The sequence below is a fragment of the Bubalus bubalis genome, chromosome 14 (genome assembly GCF_019923935.1).
Source record: "Bubalus bubalis isolate 160015118507 breed Murrah chromosome 14, NDDB_SH_1, whole genome shotgun sequence".
Classification (NCBI taxonomy): Eukaryota; Metazoa; Chordata; class Mammalia; order Artiodactyla; family Bovidae; genus Bubalus; species Bubalus bubalis.
In genome coordinates, this window is record NC_059170.1 from 4,753,264 (window position 1) to 4,771,104 (window position 17,841).

The 17,841-nt window shown below is 44.1% G+C and overlaps 1 protein-coding gene across 1 annotated transcript; it reads right to left on the reverse strand.

Annotated features, from left to right (window-relative positions):
• Window positions 1-661: 661 nt before the first annotated feature.
• PARD6B (par-6 family cell polarity regulator beta) lies at window positions 662-17,458 on the reverse strand. Its single transcript, XM_006044627.3, has 3 exons — window positions 17,269-17,458; window positions 12,430-12,652; window positions 662-3,849 (listed from the first exon to the last, which is right to left on the reverse strand). Exons 1-3 carry the CDS (start codon window positions 17,332-17,334, stop codon window positions 3,017-3,019), a joined length of 1,122 nt encoding a protein of 373 aa, XP_006044689.2. The 5' UTR covers window positions 17,335-17,458; the 3' UTR covers window positions 662-3,016.
• Window positions 17,459-17,841: the final 383 nt, after the last annotated feature.

The following is a 17,841-nucleotide window of genomic DNA, read 5'->3' on the forward strand; positions in this document are numbered from 1 at the left end:
TTGCACATTTTTTTTCCTGGTCCACACCAATGGATGATGTGTGGGGTCTACGTACATGATGTTGAATTTTTACCTAGCGGATTTGCTGTTTTTAAACTGGGGGAAGGAATTGGTTGTCATCCTGCATGCTGCCTGGCAGAGAAGTTAGTGCAGAGATCAAGCTAGCCAATTACAGGGTGACTAATTCAGAATTAGAAACGGCTCAGGAAGAGGGTGTGTTTTATTTCGGGCCTTTTATGATGTTTAGTATAAGTTGAATCCAATCCATATAGGCAATACCTATACCTAGGGTGGTGATAAAAGGTGTAACCAAGTGAATTTGAATTTGGAAGAGAAACTGTCACTTTAGAAACAACTTTTGTCTAATTTCAAACAATCAAACATCTAAGTGATAATTCTGGGATGGGTATCATGTATAACCTCTTACATTCTCTGAATTTAACCACATTTTAAATGCCCCAACCCTAAGCTGGGTGTCGGCAGTTACAGTGAGGAGTCCTAACCACTGAAATTCTAGGTGTTGAGCTTTTAAAATTAAGAAAGCTAGGATCTTGTTATAACGTAGCAATTTTCTCCCTTTTCATTTTCTATTTCAGGTGCTTGCTAAATACTCGTTGGGTGACTTTTCATGTATTTTTGCAAACAAGAAAGCAGCCTTTACACAAGTCTATCTTTATTTGTAAAAAATAATATACAACTAAAGCTAATTTGATTTTTAAAATCAAAGTTCATTTAGTGATAATGTACATTTTATAATAAAATTGTAGTAAAATACTGACATTTGATAGTTTAAACAAAGTATCATTCATGTAAAAATCATGTTGCATGTAAAATTTAATTAGAAAATTCATAGTTCACAAAAGTACATATATTTTGTTGATAGCTCATGAGGACATTATCATAAACTGACTTAAGATACAGAACAAAATTCACAGTTAGCTTGACATTTAGTACTATAAAATCTTAAGGTGAATCCACTGATATTTTTGTTAATAAGGTACACTTGAAACAATTCAGACTACCAATGAATGGACATTTTATTGTATAACCAAGATCTGTTGGTTTTACAATATGTCTAGTAATCAATCACTTCACCAATAATTTCAATGAGAGATCCAGTTGGAAAGACCACTGACATATACTTCTGGGGGGACAGTTAAAATAAGAAGCACTAGCAGCTTTGATTTCCATTTTCATGAATACATACAAGACAGATCTATATTTTTACAGTTAAAAGTTGTTCAAAAAGTCAAGCCCTGAAGTATTTCTTTTCCTAAGAGAACAGTTCTGATGTTAAAACTTTGTTAAAAAAAAAGAGAGAGAGAGAGAGAAAGAGAGGTAGTATGTGAAAGTATTTTTACTTAAAATGTTGAACCCCTGCACCGCTCGTAATATAAATGAAATGTAACCTTCTACTTACTAACATTTTGCCATTCAAGAGTTAAGTTTGTAAAACTCAACAGAATGTTAAACCTGGAATGCCATTAAAAAATAGTGGTTAAATAAGTGGAAGAATTTCTATGAATTCAACAAAAAGTACACTGTGTTACATAACATTGTGCAGTTAATGGTTTAGTGATAATATGTTTAGTGGTACAATGTGAACAAAATACGTTGAAGTATTCTGAGTCAAGTGATCTTCATTTAATCAACTTTACTTCATATACTTTTACCATAGAAAATATCCTTCAAAACGGAGTCATTCGATTCTTCATTGTTTTACTAGCACACAATTGTTATAAGGTATCCATTCTAGCCCTACCATAAAATTAATCAATAAATAACTCTGAGCGCAGCATCCGTAAGCCGGGAACTCGTGTAGCTCACACTATTCTCAGTCTTTACATACAAGCTGCCGCAGTGCCTGGGCACCTCATACGACGAAGCCAGGCAAGGAGCGCAAGTCAGCAGCCTTACTCTTACCTTGTTCTAAGTGGATGCATCACAAAGTAATAAATAGCCTCTTAACATTAATCGAGATATGCTCTACCTGTCAAAGGTGAATACTACATGCTTTCCATCAAGTGTAGGCAGTGTTCCTACAAACCCCACTAAGGAAAACCCAGAACTTTCATATAAAAAGTGCACAAGGCTGTCCTGTGTATAAAAATCTCTTAGTTTGGGTGTTTTTTTGTTTTTTTTTTAAATGAAAATCATTCACACTACTCAAACACATTAAAAGGGTATAAAAGCAGACCAACAAAATACACAAACAAGAAAGGAATGATTTCCAATGAGATTCGGAATGAGGACAAGAAGACATGGGAGAGAGTCTCCCACATCAACAGGGGCGATGGAACTGCCTTTCACGACATCTAAGGGATGCCTGAATGGAATGCGTTTGTAAATGTGGAAGTCACAGGAGGGACAAACCCAGATCTGATCGATTGTTAAGAGTTTCTTAATTCAGGAACATTGCTTCAGTGCTTTATAAGTTGAAGCAGCCCCTAAAAAACAGTTGGTTTGATTTCTTAGAAATTGAGGGGAGGGGGGGAAGCATTTGGAAAACCTGTTACAATTAGCAACAGAGGAACAACATTTAAGTCAAAATAAAATACTGGCATGTAGGAGCCAAGGTCCCCAAAGTACCGAATTGACAGACTTCTTCACATTAGAAATTAAAAAATATAGTTAAGGGAAAAATTAGCCAGGCTCTGCACAGCAGGTTAAATACGCAACCACTTCAAACGGAAATGATCTAGTCCTTAGGGTGTTTAGTTCTGGGAAATGTGCTAACATCCAGTTCTCTATAGACAAAATAGCAAAAGCACATCATTTCAGTAGCAAAGGCCCCTTTGTTTTAGACTTGAATTTACCTCTAACCCACCAAAGTTTATATGAATCATCAAACTACTATTTCAATAACATTTTAAGCTTGCGAGATATATATATTTATTTTTTTTTTCATGCCTATCCCAGATCACTTGTTCAGAGGTATATAATGCTTTCAACTAGCCAAATTTACAAAGAGTCTCCGTGGCATCCTCGTTTAGAAGACATTCAAGCCGTGATGGTCTCATAGTGTGATGACTGTTCCATCTTCCTCTAAGAGTTTCTGATCTGGAGCACGCGTTTCGAACTCGGTGCGGGCGCCACTCGCTACCGGTGCTAAGCTCACTTCGTTGGCAGGGATGAAACCGTTCTGCCCAGATTCAAAACTGAGCTCTACCTGCGTGAGCGACTGCAGGCTCTCGGCGCTGGGCGCTGCCCTGGGGATCTGCCGCGGCTCCCCGCTGTCCTCGATGACGATGTCCTCCTCCTCGTCGCTGTCGTCCTCCCCCGGCTCCAGGCTGGGCTCCGGCAGCGGCGCGCAGCTGGGGAGGCTGGTGTCGGTCGACTGGCCGGAGCTGCCCGAAGTCCGACTGTTCCGGACGACGTTGTTCCTCTGGTTGGCCGGCCGCACGGTGATGATGAGGTTGCGGCTGTTGGCGATCATCATGTCGGTGACCTGGTCGAGGCTCTTCCCGGAGACTTCGATGCCGTTCACCTCCAGGACTTCGTCATTGACAGCCAGCAGCCCCGTGCTCTGAGCCAGGCCCCCCGGCACGAGTCTGGAGATGAAGATGCCCGGGACCTTCTCCAGGCCGTGCGGGGTCACCCGGACGCTGGCCCCATCCCGGATGTAGAAGCCCAGCGGTTTCTCTGTGCCGTACTTGTAGAGACGCACCCGGCGGTGCGTTTCCGGGAGAATGTCCACGTCGATGATGGAAGACACAGGTCGGAAGTCCTGGGGCAGGCTAATGACGATGTGCGGCTTTTTTCTGTGGTTGTCTGGCCGCAACACGTTGGTTAGGACATTCTTCTTCTTGATTAGTGTGTCTGTACCAAAGGCACTGTAGTCTGCTTCTTCTGTTCAAACAAATAAAATAATTATAGGAATGCTATGAAAATACGTTTATCTATGATGGAATCTGTACAGAAAGGGCAACTCAAAACATATTTGGTACAGAAACAAAACTCGTTAAATATTAGCCCGTTGAGTGAACTCCAGGAGTTGGTGATGGACAGGGAGGCCTGGCGTGCTGCAATTCATGGGGTTGCAAAGAGTCGGACACGACTGAGCGACTGATGTGATCTGATCTGATCAGATAAAAAACGGAGTGCAGTAGGAAGACATGCTGTGCCAGGAAAAACCACTAGGGGGCCCTCTCAAGTATTCCCCGTGAAATTACCAGAAGTTGACGTTAGATTTTATGAAGTTCAAGGACTGAAACATTAAATACGGCAAATGAAACTCCGATAAGCCTCACACACACACATTCTCGACACCACTTATAACAAGTTATTTACACTGTTTTCCCTACATTTGTTCAAAACCCTCCAATTTGCATGTTTATATTTGACTTAATGACATGAAATTGGACACTTTTGAAGCTCAAGTACCTGTTTTAGAGGTTGGACAGACTGTACAGGCAGATCTCTTCTGTGGTGCCTCACAGATAATTTTTTTTTGTAAACAAGGTCTGTGGCAACCCTGCATCGAGCAAGTCTATCAATGCCATTTTTTTCAACAGCATTTGTTCATTTCATGTCTCTGGGTCAGTTTGTTAACTCTTTCGGTATTTCAAACTTGTGATCGTTGATGTCACTACACAAAAAGACGATGACTCACTGAAGGCTCGTTACATTTTTTTTTTTTAAGCAAAAAGGTATTTTAAAATGAAGGGGTTTTTTTAGACATAATGCACTTATTTGTGCCAACATTCATGTGACTCACTCCATTGAGATAATCGCTTTATTGAACCCACAATATATCCAAGGTCCGCCTGTAATTAAGTGTAATGGATAATACACATAAAATCATAATGAAATTAAACGAATGTGTATCAAACACAGAATTCTGGTCTTCTGCAAGTACACTCTCCCTCAGTTTTCTGGGCAAGTTCTTAATCTTTCATTTTCCCACTTTTCAAAGAAGCTGAGCCGAGACAGACACAACAGGTAGGGGGCTCTGGCAAAGCTGAGCGTGCCTGCCCCGATAACGGGTGTGGCTTCTCTTGCTCCAGGCAGATTCTCTTCAAGGACTGTAGGAATCTGTGTGGCCAGTCCAGCTTGTCAGAGAGTCTTGTATTTTTACGTTTAAAAAAATCTTCCCATTTTAAAATGCTGCACCCAGTTAAATAACAACAATAACCTGTTTAAGCTAAGTAACACCTGGGAGTGGGAAGTGACTTACTCTTCAAGTCAGCCATTGATTATTTCTGAGGTCAAACAGGGAGAACGGGGCACTAAAACGCAATCTTCTTAAATCACGCAGCTGGAGGCAGACAGCCTACAAACTACATGCCTCATCAGAGGATGAGGAAACAGAATTAACAGCAGGCACAGAAGGTGAAACCATGTGTCAAAAATAACTACAGTGAGGATAAACTAAAAAGAATCTCCAAGGATTAAAAAAATTAATACAAATTTAAAAAGACAAAAGTACCCCCAAGATCCCAAGAACTAAAGTCCTAGTCTCCACCAATGCTACAGAATGACAGGAACATCACCAGCCTGTGTCTGCAACACGGCTTCCATCTCCAGTTTCTTGTTCCCTGACTCTCAGCCTCCTTATTGATGACTATTATTACCTTTACTTCATAGGAAATTAAGGGTACAAATAGGAGTACAAGTTGGAGAAGACTCTTGAGAGTCCCTTGGACTGCAAGGAGATCAAACCAGTCAATCCTAAAGGAAATCAGTCCTGAATATTCATTGGAAGGACTGATGCTGAAGCTGAAGCTCCAAAACTCTGGCCACCTGATGCGAAGAGCTGATTCATTTGAAAAGACCCTGATGCTGGGAAAGACTGAAGGCAGGAGGAGAAGGGGACGACAGAGGATGAGATGGCTGGATGGCATCACCGACTCAATGGACATGAGTTTGAGTAAACTCTGGGAGTTGGTGATGGACAGGGAGGCCTTGCGTGCTGCAGTCCATGGGGTCGCAAAGAGTCGGACACGACTTGAGTGAACTGAACTGAAGGGTACAAAATACGTTACAGACAGAAGACGGGCCTGGTTTTCTGACTAGACCAGCAGTGTGCACACTCACGTCACACAGTGAATGCTAAGTGTACACTGAGAACGTCAGCGATGTTTTCTCAGGGTGCCTGAACACGCCTCAAAAGCTAGTTTCACAGAAATGTACAAGACCAGGGGTACTTAATTTGGGGGCACTTTTACCACCCGGGGATAATTTTGCTTCATTTATGGAGAAAGTACTTACACTGTGTTCTTACAAAGACAGAAATTTACTTATAATTTGGCTTGGGAAATAAATCCACTGACAAAACAATCTTTTGGGCAAAATGTGGCCAAAAATCTATCAACAACCTTCTCCTGACTGTGTTCATTCAGAACTGGATGTGTCATTTTATAATCAGTTAAGAAAGCTCACACAATTTTTATGTGGGAAATTTCAGACGATACAAACAGAGAACAAAACCAAGTTGCCTACATACCTACTCATGGGAAACCTGACCAAAAGACCCCCCCAATCTGCATAATTTGGCATCGCCTCCAGACTCTGTTTGAATGCTCTCTGCTAAATTCTCAAAAGCAATATGCCCCAGTACAAAGGCACCTTTGTTCCCCCATCTAGCTAATCAGTTTCCAGCCACTGGGAAAAGAAATATTTTGGCGGAAAGCCAGGGTGCAGGGTGTCGGTTTAAAGTGTAAAGGTGAACATGTACAGGGCTCAGGGCTGGCGCTCCACCTGAGCATGTCTGTCAAAGTACAAAACTCGGAACGGGACCGGGGGTTGGAAACCTGGCTCATAGCAACCTTTCACTTGCATAAACCCAGGCTGACGCAACAGCGCGTGATACAGGCTCGTGCAGCAACACCTCACCTATCTCGAGCCTGACAAGCTCAGCTCACCGAGATGGATGAGGGCCTCCACCTGGAATGCCACCGAACAGCCGGGCTGGATGTCTCACTTCCTTACACACAGAAAGTTCCTGTGCTTCAGTCACCGAGAGGGAGCCCTGTGGGCCCTCCCTCTGAGCCTCTTATTATTTAAACATTAATCCCCAAACCCCTGGTTATCTCATTCCTCAGCTCAGAGTCATGAGTCAGGACTGAGGGTCCACTAGTGAGTGGCAGGCACAGATACAAAAATAGAAGCCTACAGCGAATATAAAGCAAACCTCAAAACGAACAAAGTATTTCTATAAATCCCAGAAACGTCCCTGCACAGTTAACAAAACAGGGACCATTCCTGGGAGAGTCATCAAGAAAGTTAAAGACTATGATCCGTTTCAAGTTCTGCTGGAAGACAGGGAAGAATGAAATAGTTGGGGAACTGTTCTAGTCAAGGGGTGGACAACGTTTTTCTGCAAAGAGTTGTACCATAAATATTTCAGGGTCCTGTAAGTCACACAATCTCTGTTGTAAAAGCAGCTGCAGGCAATACAGAGGGGACTGAGCATGGGTGTTTCCAGGAAAACTGTTATAAGACAGCCAGCGAGCCCGAGTTTGCCAGCGTTTGTTCTCATCCAAAATGGTTAAAATGAAATAGATGTGGCAGCTTTTTAAAAGGATTAAACGTCACTCAAAGCAGTATTCACGTTCTGCAGATCCCTTCAGTTTCTAATATAAAGGAAAATCAACCACCAGCTACTTAAGAAGCACCTAGTGCCGCGTGGCCAAGCCTTGCGCTCTGTGCCACAGATCCGACACAAGTTGTGCAGAGGCCCTTTGCTTTCCAGGCGTTTACAGACTAACAGAGCCGGCAATTAACCGAGAACCGGAAACCACCATGATTACAGAGATGCCAGGAGCTGTGAAGTACCCTGGGTTGAGGGAGCCTGTCAGTGGGTGTACAAGGGCCACGCCCGCCTTGCTCAGGGAAGTGAGGCTTATGCTGAGACTGGAAAAGAAATAGCAGCTCACCCGGTGGGAGGGAGGGAAGAACTTGCAGGTGCGGCCAGCCTCCAGAGAAGATAGGCTGGGAGGGGAGGAGCTAGAGCCAAGTCAGCAGACAGGGCCCTGCAGACACCAGCCCCCCGGGGAAGAGGGGAGGGTTCCAGACTTCAGCCTAAGGCCAAAGGGAAGAAACCCCAAGGATTTTCTGGCTGCAAGCTGGAGAAGGGACCTGCAGGGCAAGGTAGGAGGTTACTGTGGGTGATTCAGGATGGCACCTGGCCTGGAGCAGACGCAATGGGGATGGGAGATAAGCCTGAAAAATAATTAGAGCACAGTTTCAATAGGCTTGGTGACAGACTGATTGAAAAAAAAAAAGTATGTGTCAAAGGTGACAGCCAGGTTTCTGACATAAGCAACTGGTGTCATACTGTGAGATGTTTCTCTACAGTTTCTTTTTATTTTACTTAATTTTATTTCTTTTGTTAAACTATTTTTTTTTATAACTATTAAAATGTATTTTCCTTAGGCCATTTCTGAATTAAACCCAACTCATTAAAAGATAACCTTAAAACACATCTCCCAAGTCACATCTACTGCACGGCAGAGTTCTAAGAGATGGCTGAAGGGCCACCCGGTTCCAGGTATCTGGGCCATAAGGCCATGTCCTAAGGCAGATGAGGCTTAAAGCAAGACCAGAAGTGTCCCCAGCATGCTCCTTTGATGAAACCTGCAGTACACACGTGTTTGTCTGATGGCATACAAAAACAGTCGGCGGCAGTGTGGCAAGAAGCTGTGGTGCAGGTATCCTGATCAGATCTGGCGAGGAGTCCACATGTGTCAGTGGGGCTCAGACCTGGCTGAACATCATCAGGACGGGCTGGGAGGCTTTTGAAAAAATACACATTTCCCTGGCCATCCTCCAAACCTACAGGGATGACCTGAGTACTTTTACTGTATTTTTTTTTTAATTGGAATACAGTTGTTTTTCTTTTAAAGGTGTAACCTTTAAATATTGTCTAAGACTGTTTTCCATACAACCACCTGTACAAAAGAAGGAAAACTCTTTTTCCCTCAAAAAAATGAGGAAATTCTAAACTCCAACAGGGCAAAGGGGGCTGGCAAAAGACCTGGGAATCCTCTCTGAAAATAACTTTTAAGATATCAGGTTTTTCTGTTTTGATTCTTGCTTCCATGATAACAGCCCTAGAAACAGTGCCTAGGGTTTTTCGCCTCTAATGATAAACTACTGTAAAACATAAAACTTTTCAAGATATGCAACAATGTGACCTCCAAAATCATGCTATGAAGTGGTTTATGCCTTCAATCGTGAGCTTTCACTTCAAAGAAACCTTATTTGATAGAGTGTACCACATTCTAACAGGTCGCGTGCTTTCAAATTTTAAACTGTGTTTCTGTCTGTCTTTTTGGTGCCGCATCAAGTGCAACCCACTGCCCTGCCGATTCCTAAACTGGAGGCCGCAGACCAGAAAAACAGAAACCATGTTATCATTAAGCGATAAAATGTAACCATACTTAATATCATGTTTTATATTAGCTTCCAAAATTTAATGTTCATTAAAGATTACGTAGAATCAGCGTTCTACTTAAGCATCTGTCCAGCTTTGTTTAGAAAAAAAAAGTATCGCCACGAACTACAGGGCACTGCATAACTCTGTAAGACCACAAACACCTTAACGCTGCCTAAGTAAGGTGATTCCAGGTCTCCAGGGGGCAATCTGGTAAACGTGGGCGGTGGGGGCCCTAGCTGGGGCGGTCGGAAGAGGCCCCTCTGAGACAGTCACCCATACTGAGGCCTGAGGGCAAGGAGGCAGCCTCCGGCTGAGCTGCAGGAAAAGCGTTCCTTACAGAAGGAACAGCACGCGCAGAAGCACGGAGGCGGCAGCAAGCCCACCCAGGCCGGTGGGGTCGGAAATCAAGGGGGCTGTCGTGGTTCTGGAGAGAAGGACAGGGGAAGGGGAGGCTGTGGGGCGGGGCTGTCGTGGTTCTGGAGAGGAGGACGGGGGGAGGGGAGGCTGTGGGCCCAGATCAGGAAGGTTCTTGCTCTGCGTGCGACGGGAGCCACTGGAGGGTTTTAAGTGGGAATGAATTGACTGACTGACTTCACATTTTTTGCTTAAGTCATATCTGTATTAAACGTAACTCTTTTAAAAACAAAACTCTTCTGCTGAACACACCGCGTTTTTCTAAATCCAACTCTAAGGGCTATGAATCCTACTGACATTTGCCTCTACTGCACAGAAAACTTCTGTTGACTGTGTTTACTTCAAAAGTCCCTTTTTGAAGAAGGGACCAGCAGAAGATAACCACCCTTCAAAGAGGTTAGGATTAATCCTATGAGTGTTACAATGCCAGTAACATAAACATGTGATCGTATAATCCACAGCCTATAATCTTTCTAACAAAGGGGATAATCCAACAAGTTTGTCAGATGGCAGTAGTTTAAAAATAGTCATTCTACATTTAAATACACTTCCAAATAGCAAGTAAATTTGTAATGAAAATTACAACCGCTAACAAGGAAGGCCTTTTATTCAACAATAATGATTTAAATCATTCCGTTTAAAATGACGAGTTCCACTCACATGTGCCGTCTTTCCTTCTCCAACATTCTATGCATAGCTCTCTAATAACCAGTCCTGGTCTTCGTCTCTGCTAGCTTTTCTGTCTACTCCCAAAAATTTCAACTATCGCTTTCTGTAGACTTTCAACTCTTTGCCCACCATTTCTGATTTTGTGCATGACAAGGCTGAAACTCACTGGCCAGATAAGCTTTTTTTCTGGCCTAAGACGAAACCAGTTTTCTTTCCAAGTCAATCTCTCTTCCAAACTATGCCTGTTTTATGGCCCTGTCCCAGAGATCAGGCTCGAGTCCAGGAAGCTATCTTCTGCTGGACTCCTCCTCAACTCTCTGACATCTGGTGAGGAGCGTGGTGCCTCTCAAGTCCTCCCCTTTACCTCACCTCGTCTCCCGCTGGGATGGAAGTGGGCAGCATCTCTCAGCTGCCTGCTCCTCACTCAGATTCATTCAGAGTATTCCAGAAGTAACATCCTAGCTGTACCAGGCTCCTGTCACTTACTGAGGAAACCTGTCTCAGGTGTCTCTGGGAAAACGAATTTGTGTGATTCTATTTTGTAAATAGTCAAGTGGTACAGACATAAGTTACCCTACCTACCCTCGGAGGTTTATTTTGTTGGTGGACTTGAGTTCCTCCAAACCCAGAAGCAAAGATACACAATCAGTGGAATTTCAGAGCCCTGGGAGTGGTCCAACGCTTATCAACTGGTTTGAAATAAAGTTTCACCTTCAAGGGTAATCTCGGCCCACTCTCTCACACTGCTGGCTAGGTCGGTTTCCAAGCACAGCCAGGCTTGAATCACCCACCAGGACTGGGCTGGAGGCTGTCAAGCTGCCTTTCCAAACCTCCTCATTTTCCAACGACAAGAGCAGCAGCAGCATGCATGGCGCCCAGCCACAGGCCGACATAGATACACACACATGCAAGAGGCCACAAAGTTAAAAAAACTTTTTAGGACTTTTTAAAGTCAAAATACATTGCAGTGCTTGCCATATACAGTGGTTATTTATTTATTTTTTTTTACAGTGGTCATTTAAAACGTTCTTCTGCAAGACCAATTATCAATGTTTACATTCCTCCAAAATAATGACTTACTAATTTTCCAGATAATTAACTGATTGTATTTTCTGTGAGAAACACCTTAGAGGAAAGTGAACATTTAGCGGAGGCCTAGTGCATGCCAAGGCACTGCACTGAGCTCTATTAAACCCCGGAGCAATGCTATGAGATGGTATGTTCATTCTACAGATAAAGACATAGCAACCCAGAAGAGTAAACAGCTTTCTTTCAAGTACCTAGTAAGTCCAGTACTATTGCCTGGAAAATCCCATGGACAGAGGAGCCTGGTAGGCTACAGTCTATGGGGTCGTAAAGAGTCGGACACGACAGAGCGACTTCACTTTCACTTTCATTTTCAAGTAGTAAACACAGTATTTCAAAGTCGTGACCGACTCTTTGTGGCCCCATGAATTGTAGCCCTCCAGGCTCCTCTGTCCACGGGATTTTCCAGGCAAGAATACTGGAGTGGGTTGCCATTTCCTCCTCCAGGGGATCTTCCTGACCCAGGGATCCAATTCATGTCTGTTGCATCGGCAGGTGGGTTCTTTACCACCAGTCACCTTAGTTGCCACCAAAAAGGGAGAATGTTTCTCTGACTCCAAAGCCACACTCTTCCTACCACGTCTTTCTGAATGGACAAAATCACATTCAACATAAAGATTCAATATGTTCCTAATTTCCATTAAGAAAAAGAATCTAAGGGTTTACAAAGTAATCAAAACTTTCTAAAGTACACTTAATTAAGTGTAAAGATGTTAATAAACCAATAATATCACAGACGTCTTAACTCGTTAGTTAATTTGGTAATAAGATTCACACAAAATGTCTAATTCCTTAAATTTGTGGCAAACTCTGTATATCCTATCAATGAGGAATTAACAACTTCTAATTCTCAAACAATTTCTCTGGATGTTGGTACTTACCCTTTTTCTGTATAAAGATCCTAAGCAGTGGGTTGGCCGTTGAAACAGCTTTGTGATAATTGTCGTCATTATTTATAGGTAGTAAATCGCCGTGGATGTCTGCATAGCCTACTAAAACATCAACATTGGGTATTTTATGAACATGTTGCAGTAATCCATAAAACTCCTCAAACTTTCCAGGTTTTGACCTTTCCAGCGAAAACCGACGAAATTCAGCTCCAAACTACAAACAAACATATTAATTTTAAAAAAGGTAACAGGATCCAATCTTATAATGCATGACATAGAAAAATTCACAGATACAAGTTTCCTTTAATAAAGAAGACAGTTTCAGCCACACGGTTTATAGTCAGAAACCTCACTGAAAGTGGAAGTCTCAGTCGTGTCTGACTCTTCTCGACCCCATGGACTACACAGTCCATGGAACTCTCCAGGCCAGAATACTGGAGTGGGTAGCCTTTCTCTTCTCCAGGGGATCTTCCCAACCCAGGGATCGAACCAGGTTTCCAGCATTGCAGGCAGATTCGTTACCAGCTGAGCCACCAGGGAAGCCCCTAGAAACCTAATTATCTGGAGATAAAACAGCCTAGGGAAGACACAGAAATGTGCCTGCTCACTGCTGCATCTCTGAAGGGCATTCCCTTCAAGAGACGCAGGCTCATCTGAATCCCCGGGGTACCCAGGCCTCACTGGGGACTGTCCTGCAGAGTGAGTCAGCTCAAATAAGCCCTGTCTGGAGTCCAGATCCTGACAACAGTCTTCCCTCCTCACTCAGGCCTCGGGGTAACAAGGATGTGCCTAAGTTTCTATTCTGACTGTCAGCAAAAAGCATCTAGGTTTCCTCCCCCATAAAAGGAGTAACGACTTCACAGGAAGTGGCAGGAATTAACTGCAGCATACCCAAGCAGGACTTTGAACTTCTTGGCATTAAGGTACCATATGAATGGAGGCATACTATAGTAGAAATGTCTAAAGATAAGAAGTGTCTACCCTATGTTAATCTTAAAAGAAAAAAAAAGGCAGTTTTATTAATACATTAAATATATGTCGTACAACCATCCAATTAATGCAGAAGTGTTTATGTGCTTGGCACAGTGCTAGGCCCTAGAGAATGAAAGGCTCAGGCCTGCACCCGAGCTCAGCAATTAGTGGGTAAAGAGAATAATTATATGAGCGGTATTAAGGAACCACACAAACAGGGAGGCCGGCACTTCCATCATACCCAGTATTTATCTTCACAATTCTGATACTCACGTCTGCTTCCCTACTCTAGAATCCAGATGCCACGTGATTTCAGTGGTTCTTATCTGACACGAAGGACTGGCTTCATCCAGTCCATAATGAACAGGATCTGTGACTTACTCTGGAACTAGCACAGCATTTCCTCAAATGTGGAAACCTAAGAAAGATTCATCAGCCTTCCTCAAAAAGTGCCCCAGTCACACAAGTTTGGGAAATGCTATATAACTATAATCACACTCTTGGGAATCACTGGGTAGACCAGTTATTAAAGGCAAGGTGAAGCCCTGGGGTTGATAAAAACAGAAAAAAATTTTTAAACTGTTTGCCAAATGTGTTTGACCACTGAATTCCTTTTTCCTCTAAGTATCTATTATTGGATAGTAACACTTGTTGTACTACCAACAGGGCTTAGACATCATGCAGACCAAGTCCCTACTGGAATCATTTGGTTACAAATGTGTCCATTCACTTCCCCAGGGATCCCATGGGCTCCCTGGATTCAGGCTTCTGCCTTGCTTATATCCATACTATTTGTTAGTTTTCAATTAAAATGAAAACTCGGTAAAACCACCTCTTACTTCTAATACATTAAAAGTTTCCAAAACATATTCCTCAAACGTAAACACTAACATTTGTCAAGAAAATAAGGTGACTCACACCTAAAACGCTCAAAAAGTTTAGTCACACCTTCACGTTTCAAAGTAAATAAAAACTGGGGAACACCCTTCATATCAGAGTCAGTCTTATGATGTTATCAAAAGTCATAGTTTCTCCTCCAATTTCTTTATTCTGGTATCGCAACATCCCAGTGCATTCGGATTCATCCCCAGGTTTTACTACTTCCCCTGGTGAATGGGAGTAACAGCTAATGATTGAATATTTTAGGGCTGCAATGTTTTTGCTAAAGCTTGTGGATAAAAATTCTTTGCTCGACTTTTTTTTCTCTTGCTTAAATGTTATGATAAAAACAATGGGAAATTGTAAGGCTTCACAGTAGATGTGCCCTTTTGCAAAGTTAGCAGAAAAAAAAAAAAAAAGAGAAATTGTTATGCTTCTTGCAGCAGAACAACAGGATTAAGAGAACTTTTTACTACATGAAGAAAAATACAAAAATAGAGATAAAATTAAGACCCAATCAACAACTATTAAAACTTTTTTTAGCCTGGTCTAGTTTGGCCTGGTCATGGGGATGGACACCAGCCACCCAGCATCTTTTGGTACAACACTCTAGAAATGTAAACTTGATTTTAGGACTGGTTCCCCATGAATCATAACCAGGAAATGTACAGCTCAATGACTATTCCAGGTCTTTGATATCTAAGGCTGTTGGAGGACATCACCTTGATTATTATCAGAGCTCTCTCAACTCCACCGATACAGGAAGATAAATGTTACCAAAATGTTACCATAAAGGAAAGTCACATGGTAACTGGTATCACAACTTAACTATACTTATATTTGCAGGATCCATTACTTATTTGTACCATTTTCCCCTTCCAGGAGCAAAGATATGACACTGACAACTTGCTTTTAATGCAGAAGAAAAAGAAATCCTGAAATGTGGATCTGCATACCACAGAGTTGGGGTCACAACCTCTTCATTATCAACTTTGTAAAAAGCTGTAATATCACCACCAAAGCAGTGAAAATGGATGCATTGTTTCACCCATCTGTCCAAATATTGTTTAAATGGTGAAGATGTCAAGTGCTTTTCTTTAACCCCTTAAAAATAAGTGTACAGTTAAAACACAAGGTGTCAGAGACACACTAGAAACCGTACCTCCCCTGGGCCTGTTGATCAGCGGCTAGAACACGAGTGGGACCCTTGACTCTGTTTAAGAGATACGGTTCACCAGAAGCGCAGTAGAGCAGGCCAAATATATAATGGGCAGTGTGGGAAAGATTCACAAGCCAGTTGACAGAAGAGACACACGGAAAGCCTGAAATTCTAGTCCCTACATGCTCAAGGTTTCCTAATCTGAAAGATAAATTACCATTTGACTGTATTTATCAGAGCACCTAGAATCCCCACTCATTTTCTTCCTATGATAAAAAGTTACAGACTTGCTACCAAGATTAGGACCATGAACTGAATTTTAAGATTGCGCAATATCGTGTTTTTCTTTTCTTAACCTCAACTCCCACAAACCCAAACTAGATTTATAACAGAAATGCTGAGAGAAGGTTCAACCATTGGGCTCGGAACCACGACTACCACTATATGCCAGAGGAAAAACTCTCTATATTTTGTTATCTTAACTCTTAGTTCAAGCATGTCACTTCAATTCGCTATGGCAATTCCATGGAGGACACAGGAGACAGTGTATTCCTGAACCTGCTATATTTCTGTTCTTATTAAGCAGAAGGGCTTTTAAAATTAGTACCTACTGTGATACGAGTTAAATTGAAAATAATGTTTTAAAATGTTTAAAATGAATGCAGATCTCAGTTATGACAACTTACAGGACCTCGCTTATCAACTCCAGATAATAAAAACCCTTCTACCCCAGAGAGCCTTCCTTACTCTACTTCACTGAAAATCACTCCTTGATTTTGCATTCTCCCTTCTACCCTATCCCCGTAATCTTATACTCGGTAAGGTTTCATTATTTTTTAAGTTGATACGCTTTTCCTTTTCTCCTATTCTTCCCTGTGTTTTTGATCTTCCCAACTCTTATTTTAAATGTTCACGGGCTCAGCTCCATGTGCTCTCTTTGGTATTCCAGAAGGCCTAAAACTTATCTTGTAAAAAGGGCTTTAAGGTTTTGTCATAAAAAGCAGAGCTTGTTGAAGTCAAAACCTTTCTGAGCCCCTGTCTTCTCCGAGAATCAGACTAGATTATCTAAGTCCCTTCTGGCTCTTCAATTCATGAAATGCTTGCTTGAGAATGTTCTTGGGGCTGCCGATCATCTTCAAATTCCAGCTTAAAACCTCCTTTAGAAAGCATTCCCTCACTAATCCCGATACACTGTCCCGCTCAGGGAGCCTTGCAATTTAGGAATTCACAGGATACCCACACGTTGTCATCAGCGTTGGTCAAGAGGAAAAACACTTGACTTGAAAGAGTAGCAGGATGGAATGAGAAGGGTATCCAAACTCAAAACTGTGAAGTGCCATTCACACGAAAGGTGACAGCGTTCATTTTACAAGATTCAATGCATACCAAAGTTCGCGCTAGAAAAATCCCTACTGGAAGCAAAAGCTAACTTTTACATTTGGGTGAGTACGGGTGTTTCAAACACTCTTTACTCACACGCCAGAAGGCAGAATTCCTCCAAACCTTTCGTACCACGCTGCGCTCGCTCAAATGCCCCCCCATCCTCGGGTATGTCTTGGGCCTGACTCTCATCCTTGAAGGGGAATGATTTCTTACGGAAGGGGATTAATCGCTCGGCGGGGCTCCTGCCTTACCTGGGGGCGGGAGCGGACACAAGGCCCCCCATCCTCGGCAAGTTCATTCCCCACCGTCTCCAGCCCCCAAGTCCCCCCAGAGCGGCCCCGGCGGTCCCAGACACCCGGCCAGCCCCTGGGGGCCCCAGGCGCAGTCACTGCGGCCCCCCGTCCCCGGGCTCCTCCAGCTTGCCCGGGCCCGCGCACCTTGCTCTTCACCTCCATGGTGCCCAGGCAGCCGCTGCCTGCCCCGTGCCGGTGGCCGCGGTTCATCCTGAGGCCGGGCCCGCGGCGGCCTCCTCCAGCCGGGCCGCCCCTCGGGGGCGCGCGGGGCGAGTGCGCGGCCGGCGGGCTCGGGACGCGGCGGCGGCGGCGGCCCGGGCTCCTCCTCACAGGCACCTGCAGAGGCGCGGCCGCGGCTCGCGTCTCCGCGCCGGGCCCCGCTCGGCTGGCTCCTCACGCGGCGGGACCGAGGGTCGGACTGGCGGCGCGGCGGGCGGGGACGCGGAGCCCGCCCTCCCGGCCTCAGCAGCGGCCGCGACGGCGGAGGCGGCGGAGGGGGCGGAGCGGCGGGGACACGCGCCGCAGCCTCGCTCTCGGCCGCCAGCCCCGCGCGCGCGCGCTCCCTCACCTCGGGCCGGGCCGCCGCCGCGGCGCGTGCGCGCGCTCACCTGCAGCCTCCGCCGAAGCTTCGGCGGCCCGCGCTCCGCCCCCACCCAATGGGAAGCGCGCACCTGCGCCCTCGGCGCCAACCAATCGGTACCCGCTTCGCGCCGCGCG

Coding starts and splice junctions, on each gene's coding strand:
- PARD6B (XM_006044627.3), bottom strand. CDS start 17,334: ATGAACCGCGGCCACCGGCACGGGGCAGGCAGCGGCTGCCTGGGCACC. Junction 12,653..17,268: donor CCATGGAGGTGAAGAGCAAG/GTGCGCGGGCCC, acceptor GTTTGTTTGTAG/TTTGGAGCTGAATTTCGTCG. Junction 3,850..12,429: donor GATCTTTATACAGAAAAAGG/GTAAGTACCAAC, acceptor TTGTTTGAACAG/AAGAAGCAGACTACAGTGCC.